General features: G+C 43.4%; 1 protein-coding gene across 4 annotated transcripts in view; it reads right to left on the reverse strand.

Annotated features, from left to right (window-relative positions):
- The window catches only part of TNC (tenascin C), a 72284-nt gene that overhangs the window by 9436 nt on the left and 44760 nt on the right, over positions 1-18088 (reverse strand). For 2 of the 4 annotated variants that reach the window (XM_056350983.1, XM_056350981.1), the window contains exons 12-16: positions 16944-17216; positions 8606-8878; positions 3025-3147; positions 1628-1771; positions 348-467 (exon numbers count right to left, since the gene is read on the reverse strand). In XM_056350983.1, the coding sequence (XP_056206958.1) occupies positions 348-467; positions 1628-1771; positions 3025-3147; positions 8606-8878; positions 16944-17216 (933 nt within the window). Of the gene's footprint in view, positions 1-347; positions 468-1627; positions 1772-3024; positions 3148-8605; positions 8879-10352; positions 10626-12938; positions 13215-15557; positions 15831-16943; positions 17217-18088 lie in introns of all 4 variants that reach the window. The other 2 variants (XM_056350985.1, XM_056350984.1) reach the window with 2 other exon arrangements.

The following is an 18088-nucleotide window of genomic DNA, read 5'->3' on the forward strand; positions in this document are numbered from 1 at the left end:
TATTTTATTTTTTACTAGCTGGGGAGCAAGAGCAAAATAGTAAAAGCCCAGAGCCCATCTCCCTGCTCTCACCTGTGCTGATTCTGAATTACTACCAGAGTACTTTAGCGAGAAGTATTAGCACTCTCTAGTGTTCATATGAATTATAACGCCATCTTTTCAAGAATCTTGTTACCTCTGCTCACATCTGAATTGGGAATGCCTAACTGAAATGACAGTTTTTAAAATGTTTCCCTCAAATAACAGCCCCCTGCCATCTTCCTGGAGTCACGTCGCTGCACCCATTTCGGAGCATCCTTCGAGAGCTGTACCGCTGTCAGCTCCCGGACCCATCACTAACTCCTCACCGTCCTCAGAAGCGTAGGAGACAACGTAATTATCCACAGCAGCAATCGCTGGCTGCCAGGTCGCCAGAGCCTCAGCATCTGTGATGTTCACCACTACTAGACCTGACGGGCTGTCCAGAGCTGAAAGGAAGAGAATAACAAATTGAAGGAATTTGACATTTGACAAATGTTCTTGGCTCTGTGCAATGCTCTGTTGTAAATATATGATACAAAATGCACAAACACTGCTGCTTGATGCAGCTTTTCTGATTGCCTTTGGAATAGTGGAGCTCTGCAGGAAAGACGTCAGTGCCTGTAAAGAGACATCAAATGCCTCGGCTGGAAAGGGGGGGTCAATGTCTGGATTAAACACTGGGAACAGCCATAACCATGTTCTCAGATCAGTCTTGATATCGTCAATCTTAACGACTCTGTCAGAGCTGACATATTTCTCTCAACACCCCGAAATCTGGGCTGCTTTTTTGGAGCAAACTTGGGAGGCAGAGCTGGGAAAAAGAATTAATATGACAGCAACTGATCACCACCATGACCTTCCACCGGCTTGCCCTGCATGTTTAAAAATAAACCAATCAAACAGGCAGCCAACCATCCAAAATCCCCACACGGCCTGCCTTGCTTCCTCACAGGACTCTGCTTTGCACATGGCTTTATGCTCTCCCTGAACTAGGATAGATATCTGCCTCCAGTACGGCTGGGATGGGCTTAGACATTTCATGTTAGTATCCAATACTCGTCAACTTGTTCCTTGCCTCTGTTCTCTGGATACTTGCTCCCCCCCAAAATAAGAATGAATGATGGAGACTGCAGGGTGGGGTCAGCAGAGGCGGTGAACCCTCATTGCCTGCAGGGATATTTAAAGCTGCTGCGTTAAAGAAAAAAAAACAGGAGAGAGAATGTTTTTACTCTTAGCACACAGTCTGGAACCTGGGAGAGTCTGAGTCCACAACAAAAACTGGTCTGAGCTGCTCAGCTGAGCTGGCACTTTGCTCCCTTGTCTGTAAAATAGTGTTAAGTAGCTTCTGGTTTTTTTTCTGATGTATTAGGACTGTAACTATGTGAATTGTCTCTGTCTCACTGGAAGTTGAGCATCAGCACTAAGCAGATGGGAGCCTGATCACTTGCAATTTCTAGTCTCATCTGAAATACAGAGGCACAAAGAAAGAGTAGGCAAAAGGACAGCAAAAATGGGATTTCAGTGGGTCTGCAGCTCCAGTTCCCCAGCCTCTCCTACGGCACAGACAACACATTGGAAAAACTGCTATTTGCTCTTTATTTATCACCTGTTTTCAGAGTGCCAGAGATGGGTTCACTTTCTTCAAAGCCTTTCACGGAGATGATACTAACATTGTAGTCTACACCTGGCACTAACTTCACCAGCTTGGTCCTTGTCTTGCTTCCATCGACTGTAACAACATTTGGAGTACCTAGGATGAAGCCAAATGCCAAGGGATTAGTGACACAATACTCCAGGAAATGCTTGAAGGATGTGTTTCAAGCTAAAGACATTTTGACCAACATGCACCTACTTGTACAGGAGGTGGTGAATTTTCCCTAGTTAGTTACAATCACCGATGTCAAAGGGTAGCCTCAGGAAAAAATATTGCTGCCATGACATGTAAATCTAAGACATTGGTTTCTATTCATTCCTAATGGTATGCCAACAGTAAGGAAAAATTAACATTTCTGTTCAGAAAAACAGGATTTTACAAATGAGATGTAAGGTGAAAACACAATGTACTCTACATGGAAATTCATACACCTGCAAGAGGACAGGACTCGCAACTTCGATCTGCCTTGTTTCTGGTAAGGGCTAGAAGTTTCTCTTTCACCCATCTCATTTCAAATAAGGATACAGTATATATCATTTTAAGAGGTGCTGTATATGTGGGTGAGGACTTAGGACACATATTTGTTTCAGATTCTGGGTTTATTCCAGGAAAGCACTTAGACAAGTGCCTAACTTTATGATAGCGGATTGCTCCTTTTCTTCTGTGGGACAACTATATATTTAAAGTTGTGTGCATGCTTACATACTGTATTTTCTAAAGGCTTGTGTCTTTACTTGTCTTAGTCAATAGCATGTCTTTTATAGTTCTGACATCTGTAGTGTTTGCTGTGTAGCTGTTTCCATTCAAAGATGTCCCCAAGTTATGCTAAAAACCTGTTTAAGTATAGGAAGTTTTTTAAAATGAACACTAAAACCAAGATATAATGGATGGAATAAAACAACATTGGGGAGCTCTAAGAAAATCACTGCCTTGGAAAACTATTATAACCATGAACTACGATTATTGTTTCCAAGGGCCATTTTTTCACATATGCTTAGCTCATAAAGTGCCTACAAAATAACGAGACAGTTTGGAAAGAAATCCTTACTTAGGAGGCTCAGGGGGAATCTAGATTTTTGTGAACATGACCCTATTAGGGTACCAACGATTCCAGTACTCAGCTCTGAGCACCCTTACAAGTCTTGTCCATGGGATGTAGGACACTGCCGAGACAGAGGTTGGCTCACTGGGACCATGTATCCACATCCACATTCCTGGTCAGCAGTTTGAAGAAAGAAATGATCTGTGTAAGGTGAGCTGGGAGATGCACTGAGAAATGGATATTGGCACAACAAACCCTTTCTTCTCTCCCTTTTGTCACCTTCCTCCCCGTCCCTCTGCACAGTTACCTCCTGTGATGGGGACATAGGTTATCCGGTAGCTCTCCACGCGGCTGCGAGGGGGTGTCCAGCTGACTGTAGCAGAGTTTTCCGTGATGTCAGAGAAAGAAATTCCCTTGGGAGATCCAACAACTGTCAGTGGAGAACAAAGAACACACACACACCACATAGAAAGGAAAGGTAAATAATTGCTTATCAGTTCTTAGTGCTGGAACTCTGATTTGTCTTACCCCCTACCCCAAGAGCTGATGCTATCAATATTCTGTCCTAAACAACACTAATGCAGGGAGCACCAAACAGTTAACGGTGTTATTACATACTGACAGCAGCAATCTATTTGGTCTAAATTTTCCTTTTTCAGTAATGTTGCAGTAGTGCATAGCATAAAAATACCCCAGACACATATTGGCATATTGTGTACATAGAGGTAACAGAGATTTCAGTGTTACAGAAAGGTATGGAGGAACCCTTACAGGAATGCCACCTATTACTCAGGTATCATTATGTTTATATTTTTTTTCTACCTCAATTTCACTGGGATGGTTTTTAGACTTTCCATTGAGTATCAGAGCCGCAGCTGTGACACACAGCCGTGGCAGCCCTTAGCAGTGGAGAGGTCTCTCTTTCTGATCATAAAGTTTTTATTCTAGGATGCTTAAAAAAGACCTGGACTCAGGTGCGTGAGTTCGTCAGGGGTCTCTCCTCTCAAGCACTAGCTGCCTGTAAGTTTTGTTGGCTTCAAACTAGAGGTGACTAGATTTTCTCCTTGGAATCTTTATCTGAGACCACGAATTTTCTAGGTATATTCAAACACATACATCCAGAGGATATCCAAGTACAACCGTTGTGAAGAAGGCACTTGTGGTTCCCCTGCAGATTTTTGTTATACAACCCAACCTTTCCCCATATGAACCTGAGCACTACTATTGCCCCCATAAATTGGATCAGTAAGCTGGGCTAAGAAAGCCCAGTTTTGCCCAAATGACCCAATCTTATGATGCAAACCAACACTGATTTGAAACATTCCAGTTCAAGACCTATTTAAGCTACTGCAAAAAACATGGAAAGGGCTTCTGGAAGGACACGGTAAAGAGAGCTGCTACTTCAAAGTTTACATTGAGCATCTCACTTCCAATTTGTTTTTTTGACTGTAACCAAAACAACCCTGATGTGTATTAAAAAAATAAACAGCCCACACAGAGTAGCCCATTAGCACAAAGAGCACCGATACTCAACATCAGCTACATTAAGAGCGGTGAAGACAGGCTGAGGGCAGGGGAAGGAAAGGCAAGAGGAGAAAAAAGCGACCATGCTTGAAATAGCTTGGAAAGAACGTGTCTGCGGGAAAGAAGTCAGAGGGCTGCTTGTTCCATGTGTCCCCAAAGCTTTAGCAGCAAAGCCCTAAATCAACTGAAAGGCAGGGAAAGATAAACAACAGAGCTCTCAAGAGAAATGTAAATTATTACTCTGGAGCTCACTAAACATGTTGCATTCATGGGGTTTGCTCTCATGGAAAAGCCAAAAGAAAGAAAAGAATTAAAGATAATGAAGGAAGCAAGGTGGGATTAGTAAAGCTACAATGGCACACAAAGTTGCTACTGATCTAGGTACAGTCTGAAGAAAACAAGAGCATAAAGGAAACCTGGGAAAGAGAGAGAAGTGAAAATCACATTGATTTTGTTGCACATTGTAGGTGCCCTTAGTGACTAGAGAAAAGTGCTAGTGATGACTCTGGAGACCAAAGAGATGGATCAGCAGTTCATTTTCATACATATGGGGAATTCCAGCTTTTACCAGGAAAAAAAGTACCCAATCCATCCTACTTGGGCTCTGCTGTGCACGCTTTCATGGGCTTCGTGCTTGTTTTCTGTACCAGAATCTGAACTGCATAACAAACAGTAGTAAGAAGGGCCTTGACTATGTGAGAGTTCCATATACCCAGGTACCCCAACTGCAGCTACTTTCCCGGGAGCAAACCTGGCAGAGGCAGTATAATGGACCGCCAGAGCAAGCATCAGTCCTGGAACGAGTCCCAGAGATTTAAGAGGGTGGTACCTTTGAGCAGAGGGAAATTAGAAAGGAGCAAATGAAACCATCTTCTTGGTCTCCCTGAAAGCCAAAATTAAGCAGGCAGAAAAGATGGCCAGCATGCTTCTGTTATAAAAAACCACAGTACATCTGTTGGGCAGACACAGGTAATTAGCATTGTCCTCCAGCATCACTCCCCATTAGCTGTAGGAGAGACAGAACTTTCCTGTGAGGTTGCTAAAGCACTCATGATACCTAAGGAGCTGCTACTCTTTGGTTTGTTGGGTTTGTTTGCAAAAAAATTGTTCTTGCATTCCTAACAGACTATAGCAGAGCGTTCCCTGACTTTCTTCTCCTAAGCAACAGGAAGCACCAGGTTGCATTTATCATGTAATAAAGAGCATGTAAAGTGTTCTGTGACCATCTCAGATAAAAAATGCCGTCAACAGTGTGGCAAAACTCCATTAGAAGAGGAGGAAAGTAGCAACACAAGACTCACACTTCCGACCAAGGATATTAAATGGCACATACCTGTGTTGTGGTCCCCCAGTGAGGGCTGAATTGCACCTTAACAGACATTATACACATGAATTTTGGAAAGACACTGTCCCTCTGAGAGCATCAGAGGACAAACTCCCTTGTGCCAACTTGATTAGACACTGCAGATCTGTATGATGGTGCCTTGCACTATGGTGATTTTATAATTGTCTTCTATCACAGCAGAACTGATGAGGCTAAAGTGACAAACAAATGCAGAGGGTAGGGAGAATGGGTACCATCATCACCCCGAAGAGGATAGCCTTTTAACAGCATTATTATCAGCAGTTCTGGGGGAAAAACTCTTGCTGTTCACTTGTACACATGGGTAAATAATGGAGGAAGAGCTATTAGCGATGGGTATGGGAAGACAGACTTCATTGTTACTTCTCCTGCCCAGCAGTTTCACACCACATTCCTGGTGTGATGGCAGCAAGGGACATCATCTCAGCCTCTAGGCAAGTCACCATGCAGGACCAACACAAGCTGCATGGACAAAATAGCAAATGCCAGTCCTAACCTGCTCATCCCTTCCACATCCGAAGCCCACGGCTGTCACTTGATCAACTGCCTTGCCGACTTCTTCTTACAAAAGGAAGAAGGAAAGGAAACCACAGAGGAGGACAAGGCAGCAAAAGGCAAGCACTGCAAGATATTTCCTCTCTCCTCATGGCAGGCGGGTGGGTGCTGTACAGACCCTCGGTGAGGATGGCTTGGGATGCTCAAACCAGACCCCCTCAGCTGCACCAGTTACATCAACTGAGGACCTGATCCCCTAAGACTGCATTTGTGTATACGAAGGGTATGTGCCCAGGTAAGTAAGAAGGGGGAAGCTGCAAGTGATAAATAGAGAAGGATTTTCAATCTAGATTATTTTTCTGCCTTCATTTCCCTGATATGTTCAGTTTAGGTTTGCTGGCCTGTTTGCTAGCTTTATTCCCACTGTTATTTTACTATCTCCTCTACTAAAGCTAAAGACTTGCTAGCTAATTTATTTCTTGCTCACTCATAACTTGTACACAGGCAGAAGAAAGTAAGACTGAATCTAAGCCTGTCTGAGCTACCCCTTTCAGGGACAGAAATATTTCTTTGCAACCAGACTGGAAATGCTATAAATATACATATGTTTGTGTAATAATCAACTCCTAAAAAAGACATTAGTTAGATGCCTTGGCAGCCCAGCTACTCGATGTTGTGCAACCTGCAGTCCAAATTATTTAGCTGGATTTTTGTGGCTCCAGCTCTATTATCAATTATCCATGGGCTATTTACATCTGACAAACATCTTTGGGGCTATTGGCTTCAGTAGGTGACATGTACTAAATCTCCCTTAAATAACCGAATAAGAATGTAGTCATAAGCAAAATGACAACTCCTAGTGGTTTACCATAAATATCCTGGAAGTCAGTGAAAACGGGGAGATGCTGCTAACAAGTGCAGCTGAATTTAAACATCCCTCTCCATTATGAGCTCCCCACGAGCCTGGGGGACAGCGGCTTGTGATGGATGCACGTTCTGCTCCATGTAAATGTCTGCGTGAGTGTACATATGCCCTTGCTGTTTATTCAGGGAATGTGATGCCAGTCACTGAGCTGGTCAGAAATGTGCCTTTCCATGCTAACAAGTGGCACCACAGACATTAAGTTAAATCATGAGGCCCTGCTATTTCAGGAAAATACTGAGTTATTATTGTCCTTTTTCTATGTGCTGTCTGGAGGACACTGCTATAGTTGGGCAAATGCCTCTTGTATCCATTTCTCTTGGCTTTCTCATGCACTGAACTTACTTGTTTCGTGCTCCTTGCCCTTCTCCAGGAACTGGGTTGATTTAAAATAACTGTTTTCATATCAGCAAGCTCAAAATTTTTAAAAGAGTCAATTTGGGTTGAAGAATGTTCCTTCATTTGCTTTAGATTTCAATATGTTTCAAAATGAAACCATAATTTTGGTGGAAAAAAAATCAAAAGCTTCATTCAAAAGTGCTAAAATGAAATGCTTCGAATTATGAACCTTTTTTGTTTGTTTAAATTAATTTAAGAATTTCAACATAAACTTCAAGAGCTTTTTACTTGACTAGTATCTGCACACTTTCATAGAAAAATTATAGAAGAAAAAATATTCCAGCTATGAGCAGCAAGAATGTCCTCCTCCCTGCCACTGAGAAAATGAAGCTCTGCTCCAGTGGAAATTTTTCAGAAATGTAGAAAGGTTTAGGCTAACTTCAGACAGAAGATATTTGCAGTTATGTTTACAATGTTGCTTCATTAATGTGAGACTATGAAAGGCCAGAAATCCAGCTTTGGGGAACTGGCATGTTGCAATTGAGGATTAAGGCCTTGGTATTTATTTTTTTTAAAAAAAAAAAATGTATGAATTGGCAGGCATACCTGCATCTTTTCTTCTGGATTATTTTACCTGGGTAAGACACTAAGCTAATTTACATCAGGATTTTTGATAGACAAGAATGAGAATATATAGAAACTTCTGCTGAGAGAGTTCAAAGTTTTGATTTTGCAAGAAACTCAACTTCATGTTGAATTACTGAGAACATCTTGCTTTTGGTAAGATCAGTCCAAGTTAAGGGTGCTTAGTCTTTTGCTGATCAAGCCACAAATAAACTCCTCAATAGCTCTGGCAAATTAATTTTGTTGTACCCCCTTTCTGGGGAGGTAAATTGTTGTATAGTGGCGATATGCAATTAGTCACAGTGAATCACTGAAACAGGGTGATACAAAGAAAGTATTTCTTGGACCCCAGAGCCAGTGCTTTCATTGCTAGACTGCTGCCTAATTCCAAATGAAGAAAGTAATGAAATAAAACCACATTATATAGACAGTGATGAAACTAAGGAATCAGAGCTGACTGATTATAAATAACTACAGCACATGGGAGCAGTAACTCGGCTAAGGGACGTGCAGCGGGCAGCTGGAACACCTCAGGAGCAGCTTGAGCTGGCTGTGCAAAGGAGAGATGCTGAAAGAAACAGGCGTGAACATGTTACACTTTTCCTACTGCAAAGACAATACCTGTGGTTGCTACTGCATTTACGGGTTGGGAACGTCGTCCACTGCTAACTCCATAGAGCTCAATTTCGTATTCAGTGCCCTCTTTCAGCCCTGTTATATCCTGGGTGCGCTCGTGGCCTGGTACTATTAGTTCGAGTGGATCAGATCTCCTTTTGGTATCCCTGATTTTTAGAACAAAACTGTTGAAAACCCCATCGTCTGCAGTCCAGGACAGACGGAAGCCATCTGGAGTAGCATCTGAAACCAGAAGGTTGTCGACCTCGGGTTCTGCTTCTAAAAAAGGAGAAGATAGCAGCAGGGAAAAGAAATGATTTGTTAATCAGTTCATTGGAGACCTGCCTGAGGTCTGGCTATAGCACACTGCAAAAATCCAACCACAGTTCAAAGAAAAGGGAAACAGCCTGCCAGCTATGGAGACCAAACCGACCCGGACTGTTAGCATCATAAACCTACTGAAGAAGATACATGTGAGTGTGTGCAGGCCCATTCAAACTTTCACTCTTTAATAGCAAATCCACCGCAGGGTCATACACCGTTTGCCTCTGGCATGCAAAATTACATACATGCTAATAGTAAGTTTCATGTGCATTTCTCCCTTGCTACCTATGTGAAACCTTTACATATGATAAACACAAGCTCTTGTTATAGATCTGCAGGCATGCCTGTAATGTTGTCAGGTCTCTCTCTGTTAGGAGGACTGCATAGAAGCCCCTTGAAAGGGTCTTTTTCTTCATGCAAAACCCTTATTTCATGCACTTCTGGCATCTGTGATGTGTCTGATCAGATGAATCCTTTACAGCAATATTAAATAAATGCTGAAGCAGCTCAGGGGAATTATGAAAGTTTATGTTCCTTAAACTGCACACTTAAATCCAAATGCAAGACCTACTGGCTTTAGTGAAAGAACCCATTCAAGAGGATCCCAGGAGCTGTAAGTTATTAATTACCTGCAAAATATCTTTAGCTCTGTGTGGTCAGGCGTCATTACCTAGAGAAATGCTACTGGAGTGGTTACTACCTTACAGCATCTCCAATGCACTTCTTTCTTCCACAGAAAGACATTCCTATTCATTTTCTTGCAAACCTCCGATCAGGTAACCCCCAGCTTTGCTGCTGCATACACAGCAATATGCAGATGAGACTTGATGGTTATGGGGCTACGGAATCAGTCTGCAAAGATTTTTCAAGAAAGCTCAAGTGCTGCTGGCAAACAGCAGCTATGATGAGGTTGAAAACATGAGCTAAGGTTTTCTGGAGAGACATGCCAACTTTGTGGGTAGCAATGATCACATTTGATGGTCTTTGGGTGGAACCCACCCAGAGAGTGAAAGAAAGGAAGCCTTGGGCAAGAAATGCATCACCCTTCCTGAAGGTCCTGATGGTTGGCAAGTTGGAGAATGCTGCCCAACAGCTGTTAACAAGACGAGCTCCCGCATGCAGCTGTTTTTCTTTAAAGACTTCGGTTAGAAGTACCTGCATGACCATACCAGAAACTTTCACCCCTCAACCCACATCATGCGCCTCTACAGGATCCCTCATAAAAACAAAAAGGGAAACATCAAGTTAGAAGGAACAGGATTTCATTGGTGAACCTATCAATCACCAGGAGTTATGTGTAGCCACGATGCAGAAAAGGATGCAAAAGCCAAAGTTTGCTCTGCAAATGGATTGCATGAAACATCTTCCATGTGAGAAGAAAAGCAAGAAAGAAAAGGTGGAAAAGAAGAATTTGTTCACATTAAAATACCTGTAACAGCCACAGTGCTTAGGGGCTTTGTTTGGTGCCCCTTGGCAAAACCATAAAGCATAACCTCATAGCCAATGCCAGTAATAAGGCCTTTAAGCTTCAGTTGCCGCTGGGCTCCCGTAAGGAGGAACTCCTGTGGGTCCAGCAGCTTGCCGGAATCCACCACGACTACTAGAAAGTTGTCAAAGGCATTCTCCGATGCCATCCACGACACTGTGAACCCATAAGGGTTAATATCAGAGACAGTTAGGTTTTCCAGTGGGGGCATGGCCTCTAAAAGAAGGGAAGGTGCAAAAACACACACACAAAAAAAAAAAAGAAGCGAAAAACATTGCAAATTAGAAAGTGTCACAGATTCCACCAAACATAAATCACATTTTTCCCCAAAGTACGGATTCAATAGAAGTGCATAGCCAGAACCACGAGACTTGGATTTTCAGTGGAGCCTCCAGAAGTCAGATGGTCAACTCTTAATTTTCATCAAGGGTGTCTCAGCACCTTGACTCGCAAGCTCCATTGAAATTCCTTCCAAGCTCACTGTGGAAGCACATTTCTTCTGTTACACATGCACTGTAAGACAGTTATAACCAAAACTCTTTTAGAAATGCTATGCATGAAGCTTTTATTTCCTTCTATTTGTCTCCACCACCAGTGCTTTAGGGACAAGCCTGAACTTTGGCATTCACAGCTCCTGTACTGCGCTGCTTTGCCTCTCTGCTTCACGTGAATATCTCCAGCTTTTCTTTTCACAATGGTGGAGGGGTCAGAGATGCCTGAAGGACTGCCAGGAGCAGGACATTCATCAGCCAGGGTCACAGCCAGTGCAAGTACTAAACACTTCTGCAGGGGACAGGCAAGGGGCCGGACTTGCCCTGGCTCAGGGCAGGGGCTAATGCCTGCGGAACAGAGCAATGAGACATGATCTGTCCAAAGAGCTTCATGTGCAGCTGCTAGCGTGGTATGTTGACAACTTCAATTCCAGTGAAGTGCCTTTTTTTTTTTTCCCCACGTCAGCATGACACTTGTCAAAATTTAGAGGCTGTGGATCAATCCTCAGAACTTTCACACCAAGTCTCTAGGTGGGGGGGGCGGGGGGAATGAGAAAAAAAGAAAAAAAAGCGCCATCATTTCACAAGACAGTTGCTCAGTGCATTTTGCTCACTCAGAATCTGAGAAGTGAAATAAGATCAGCTGGCTTTGCTAAACCCTGGCCTTGATCCTGCATCCCAGGCATTGCTAGCTTTTCTCTAAACTACTTGTGAAACCTTGCTTTGTTGGCTCAGCAGTGAACTCATCCCTTCTTCCAATCGCTCAAATTCTGCTCACTTCAGAAAATATGAGTTAGCTAAACACAGAATTTTCTCTGGAAAAGGGTTTGGGGTTTGGTTTTGACATTTCACAACTGCTGAAACTGATAATCTGTTAGAATTTAGCATAAAAATTACCTCTTGAAGTTTTATAATTTGGAAGTCCTTGTGTTTTGATGTTTACACATTTGGATGCCAGAGATTCAGCTCCAGTTTATGCAGTTCAGAGACTTATTTGCAGCCTACTTGCTTCTGATCATGCAAGCCCAAAGATCCACATTTTGGTTTGGTCTCTGGGAGGGTGAGTAAACAAGCAATAAGCTCCAAATGCCGAAATTATTTTCCTGGGATAGGTGTTGAGTGACACCACCACTCTAAACCCAGCAGGTTTCTGTGAACTGCTGGCACAGCTCTCTGCCGCGCAGTGCCACATGTTTACCTAGCTGTGGGAAGCCTTCTCCCAGAATCCCAGTGTCCGTGGTTTATTTTCAAAAAAGGAGGCATCTGTGCTCTGGTGAAGCTAAAGAGCAGGGGTTTTGAAAGCTGAGTTGCTCTTTTTTATGTGACTGAATGTCATCAGGGGGCAGAGCAGAGCTGGTGCAAAATGCAGCCGTTTGCCTTAAGGAAAATGATGGTGGACTTTGCCTTTGGCAGAGATGGACAGCCTAACGCTGAGAGGGATGCTGCTACTGCAACTGGTGTCCCCACTGCATGCAATGAAGAGAGGAGAAAAAGGAAAAGGCCTCGATTTCTTCATTAATCCATCTCAGGGTGCCCCTGTGACTGTGTGACAACCCCTAGTAGCCCATACTGGCCACATAACACATCAAATCTGTGGCATTTATTTGGTCATCTGAGAGGTGTATGATGTACAATCCATCCCAGTCAAAACCTGGCTGAAATATTCAGACATAAGAGGTGGGTTGAGGGGACATCAGAGGACAGGAGATGCTCTAAACTCCAGTCTTCTCTGGACCCTTCAGGTGCAACTAGTGTTAGGCAAATTTCCCCCTCAAACTTCAAAGTTAAAAAAGATTATTCGATATGGGAGAAAGACTCCAGAGAGTTCCTAACTCTTAACTAGTACTCCTCCTAGAATGCTTTTTTTAAGTTCACACAATTGGTCTGACCCATCCTTGCACTAGATTTGCAAACAAAACCATTGTTGCTGGACAAGATATTCAGTGCTGTAGGGAGTTTTGGTTTTGTTTTTTAAATCCATGCTGGAATATATACCTTTATGAGCCAATAAACAGACTCCAAACCTTTAAGCAGGTACCTGTCATGACAAAAGCAGTGAGGGACTCTGTGTGAACACCAGCATTGGTGGTCCCCTTAATGTTAATGTCATAGCCCGTGTAATCTAGCAGGCCTGAGATGTGAGCGCTGCGAGCACCTCCCGACACCGTAAGCTCCTGGGGTTCGTGTGCTGCATAGGAATCTCTAACGTGTATAACAAACTTGGCAAAAGGCCCATCTCTGGTGGTCCATGAGAGGTTGAAGCTGTCAGGGGTAACGTTTGTGAGTGTGAGCGTGCCCAGCTGTGGCTCAGCCTCTGAAGGAAAAAGGAACACAGGTGAAGACACAGCATTACTCCAGGGGACTGGGGCAATTAGGGGCGGAGGTTTATAGATGCTTAGAGATAAGGCTGAATGTTTCAGCCTTGTTTTGCAGTGGTTAAAGAAAAAAAAAAAAAGAAAAAAAAAGGAAAAAAAAAAAGGAGCATTGCAAGAGCCAGTTTGTAAGGTTTCGGAAAGAAGCCACTGAAATTAGTGCTGACTTTTAAATTATTTTTTCATTTCATTTTCTTAAACTCAGTTTTCCTAATGAAACATGGGCCTGATTTACAGAAGCACCAACAGCATGCAGTCCTGTGGTAAAGCCACAGAAACTGCAGGAACTCACACTGGGAATTTGATGGGAATACAAACCCAATGCAATTCCAAAGTAGATAAAAGTAGGTTTCAGGCAGGAATTAGGCAAGTCCAAAACAGACATCCTTGAAATCCCAGTTCAGCTTCTGTTCAGTGTTTCTGTTGCCTGGAGCTGTATTATTTTTGGACTCCAAAATTTATGAGGGGGTTCGGTTCTAACAGTGATCATCTCAGCACTAATGTCAGGCCAAAACCTCCCTGGACTCCACAGAGAAGGTGTTCCCCATCCTCTGATTAGGCACAATCAGAGACTATCTAATAGAATGAACAAAAAAGACCCCACAACGCTGCTGTTGCTCTCCTCTCTGACTGTTCAGTGGCCAGGACACTTCCTTAAGAAGAAAAGGCTTTCCTTTTCTGTTAGAGGAAATTCAAAATCACATCTCTCCCCTGCCAGGGGAGAAACTTGGCCTTCAGGCTACAGGAGGGGGAGAGATCCTTACCCATCCTGTTTTAAAGCTATTCCATTTAGCATAAAATCATTAAAGATTCATTACAGAACAGAAAGCACAAAAACATGACCTGGAAGCCAGGTGGTCAGAGAATCCTTTGTGGGCTCTCAGGGCTGATTTTCTGCTTTTTCTCTTGCCAATTGAGTATAAACCAAGAACACCTTGGGAAATGCAGCCAGTGAGATACAGGAAAGTAACTCTGGAAGTGATTCATGCTGGGAGAAGAGTCAGAAAGATGTATCCCGCTGGCAAAGAGAACAGTGAAAGAATGAAATCCTTTTCTTAACTAAAACATGAACTGCTGCAAGATGTTCCAACTTTTTCTCCCGTCCCTTATTGCAAGCCTTTTAAATAATAGTCCACCTTCTTATCTAGAATTGTCTAGGAACAGGTGAATCCAAGTGGCCCCAATTAAGGACACATGCTGTTGTCATGCTGTCAACCAGTGACCATCAACACCTTCATGGCTGACAGTGAAGATGTCACCATGAAGCATGGTACTTCCGAAGACAGGGAAGGAGATGAGAAAATATCCACAAAGCAAACAGGCTTGGGTGGAGAACCCAGTGAAACCGAGTGTGGAGCCATCAGCCCCGCATGCAGGTCAGAGAGGACAGACCGATCCTCTCCAGTCTCATCCTGAAATGGCCACATTCCTCCACATGCCACTTGCATCCACTCAGGCATGTTCATACCATGACACCCAGACTCCAAAGAACACTACATGCAAAATAAGTTGAAATTATCTCTTCAGGCAAGTCTCGGTGATCTCCCACCACCCTGGAATCACCACAGAAAAAGCTCTGACATTCAGTGAAACAAGATAGATCTCAGAGACTCAAAGGTAGCAATGCAAGTGGCAGAGTGGTGGGCTGCCCATCAAGAAAGGCTGAACTTGCATTCTGAGCCCCGATCTCTGCTGGGAACACACAAAAATACCAGGCAGAGAAGAACATTGGAACCAGCATAAGGTGGCCAGACCACTCCATGCAGTTTTGGTTGGTTGTTTAGCATGCTGCGTGAAACTCCCTCTGGAGATGCAAATGTCTTGGAGGACATTTAAGAGAGAACCAAAAGGACATGCAGGTGCCTCTCCAGGCTGATAAAGACATGAAGGCCTTCCACCCACAACAGAGCAAGTGAGGATGGGATGAACAAGAACTTCATTCTAGATCAAGTGCAAAGATACTCTGTGAAATTATTAACCATCTGGAGCAAGTCAGTTATATATACACAGAACTTGCAGATAAGTGTATATATAAGGAAACCAATCATGGTTTACTACTGGCTCCCTTAATGCTGGGGGCACTTTTTCAGCCTTTTCCATTGTCTCAGATCTCCCTTTGCCCAAGCACTCTCAAGCCCAGCATATTTCAGCCTCCCCTTATAGTGATCTTCCTATAATTTACCAAAGGAACGATGATGAGTTGGAGCCATTTTTTAGAGCAGTTCGGTGGACAGCAAAAGAAAGAGGAGAAAAAAGCAAACCTGGAAGGTGAAACAGTGAAATACCTGTGGTTGCCAGTGCTGTCAAGGTCTGACCACCTTGCCCATCAATTACACCATGGAGTTGGACAGTGTAATTAGTGGCGGCTTTGAGGTTGGTGACTACATAGCGCCGGGAGGCCCCTGGCACTGTGTGCACCAGGGAGTCCAAAGGGAAGTCAGAGTTTCTGACTTCTAGAATAAAATGGTCAAAAGCATTGTCCTGCGCTTCCCACGTGAGTGACATGCTGTCTGAGGTAGCATTTGATACAGTGAGTTTGCTAAGGAGAGGTTCCTCTACTATGGGAAGAAAAACAAATGGAAATGTATTGCAATCATTAAAACCCAAGGCAACAAAATAAAATAATATAGAAGTTTGAATTCACATGAGCCACAGTTCACAAAGATCACCTAGACTTGCGTTTCTCACTGTGTTTCATACCACTACCCCTGCAGCCACCCTGCCCACATTACCCAAGATTCAGTGAGGATATTCACAATCTGTTGATGCTAAAACCTGCAAGTCTGTATTATCTGATCACCAAAATTTTGTATTCTGCTTAATGTCATTGGCCACATCAAGCTATCGCTATGGCAAACTATGACAGCTCTTATTAAGATCATGTCAGCAGACAAAATTTGGTGATGTTAAATGTTCACCACGTGAGCTATCATCTGCCTACTATGAAAAAGCACTTCCTGCTTCCATTGTCTAGTCCTCTCCTTCCACTTTCATACTGTAACTGGCTAGAGCACACTGAACACTTGGCTTCCTTGTCTTTTCTGGAAAAACTGTAAAACCTCGAGATGTGCAATGCACCAACAGCTAAATGCCTACCTATTTCACTGACCAACATCAAGTCAAATGGGCTCTTTCAGTCTGTCATCCGATGTAAACTGGATTCGGAAGGTGAATTCAAGCAGGGCGTCTGCCTTATAGGAGCCTGTTTTCACAGACTGAAATATGCCTGAAATCTGTTTAGAGAATCAGGATAAAAACTGTATCTAGAAATCAGCTTATCTGAGAGAAATAGCATCTCCTCTATGCTGTACAACAGATGCAAATACATGTTGCAAGCTAACATATTGAAACATTTCCCACTTGGTTCTTGGGAAATCTGCTTTGCTTTTCAGCTCTGTCAAAGGTTGCCCCAACCTTAACGTTTGAACAAGAGCAAACTTATTGTGTGAATGAAACAATCACAATGTGATTGACTGACTTTGCTGGATGGGATGTTGGATTAACATTCACAGTTCAAAATGTCTCCGGCAGGTCTTCCTTAGGTGGTATCAAACAGTGAGGTAGAGGGTTTGGTAATGGGTAGGCTGGTGGGGTAGCTGAGGGCAGGGAAAGGGGCACAACCTGTAAGGAAGAGTTAGAAGAGAGTTAGCATTGAGGTGGGTTTTATATACCTGTTGTAGCTGCAGCACTTATTGCCTGCGTGCGGAAACTGTGAGAGATCCCATAGAGGTAGACAATAAAATCAGTTCTGGGGGAAAGCCCTGAGATATGAGCAGTCCTTGAATTGCCTGAGACGTTGAACTCCATGGGCTCCAGCAACCTGTTAGAATCAATAATTTCAATAGTAAAGATGTCGAAGTCCTCGTTGCTGGTTGTCCAAGAAAGGTTGAAGCTTTCAGAAGTAATGTCGGAAACAGTTAGCTCACCAACTTCTGGGTGCACTCCTGAGGAGGAAAACAACACTGGTCAGAAGGGGACAGCCCTGCACTCCTCCAGCGCAGAGATCCGTGCATCTCCCTGTTCATGCTGGCAGCGCTCCAGGCTGCCACTGGGGAAGAGGGTTTGAGTAAAAGCTTGCTACAAGCAGACAGGTACTAAAGGCAAGAAATTGAATGAAAGCATCTCAAAATGTTAAATAAAAGGAAAAAAAAAAAAAGAAAAATAAGCTTTAAAGCTCTGGCTCTTTCCCTTTACCTCCAGGAGCAGCCATATGTCTTTGAGGTCTGAGCATAAAAGCAGATGCAAAAAGAACTTTTCTGAATGCCCCTGGGGCATTTGGAAAAGTCAGCTTCCAGTTTTAGGAGAATCTGAAACTAGAGCTATTGCTTTAGCCAAAGGAAAAGGTTGTGTTTTGTTTGCTCTTCTACTTTCCCTTTCAGCTTAAGACTATGAAAGCTGGCATGTAATTTTGGAGCTGGAGCCAAAATGCAAAACAGTGATAGCTGCCTCGGGGTTTCTTCCTCTCTGTAGACATCCCTGATGCGTTACAGGAAGGCTCAGAAAAATCTGACAATTGGAAGTCCCCAGAAGGGAAAATTTTGAAAAGCCGGGTGCTGAGCATGACCCAGGATGGGAAGGGAAAACCTCAGCGGGGCATCTTCTGCTGTTTTCATTAAGTTAATAAAACGCGAGCACATTGCATATTTAGGCAGGACACCCATGACGTCTGTTTTCTTGTTTGTCCATGTACAGCCTCCTTTGTCTAGCCACATTTGTCTGTTCTCAACGGGCAATCTGCTACCAGCTCACAGTCAGGACTCTCAAAGCACAGGACTTCTGGCCTGCAGTGGGACACAGCCCAAGGCAAGTGCCTTGT

Source organism: Falco biarmicus, chromosome 9 (genome assembly GCF_023638135.1).
Source record: "Falco biarmicus isolate bFalBia1 chromosome 9, bFalBia1.pri, whole genome shotgun sequence".
NCBI classification, from domain to species: Eukaryota; Metazoa; Chordata; class Aves; order Falconiformes; family Falconidae; genus Falco; species Falco biarmicus.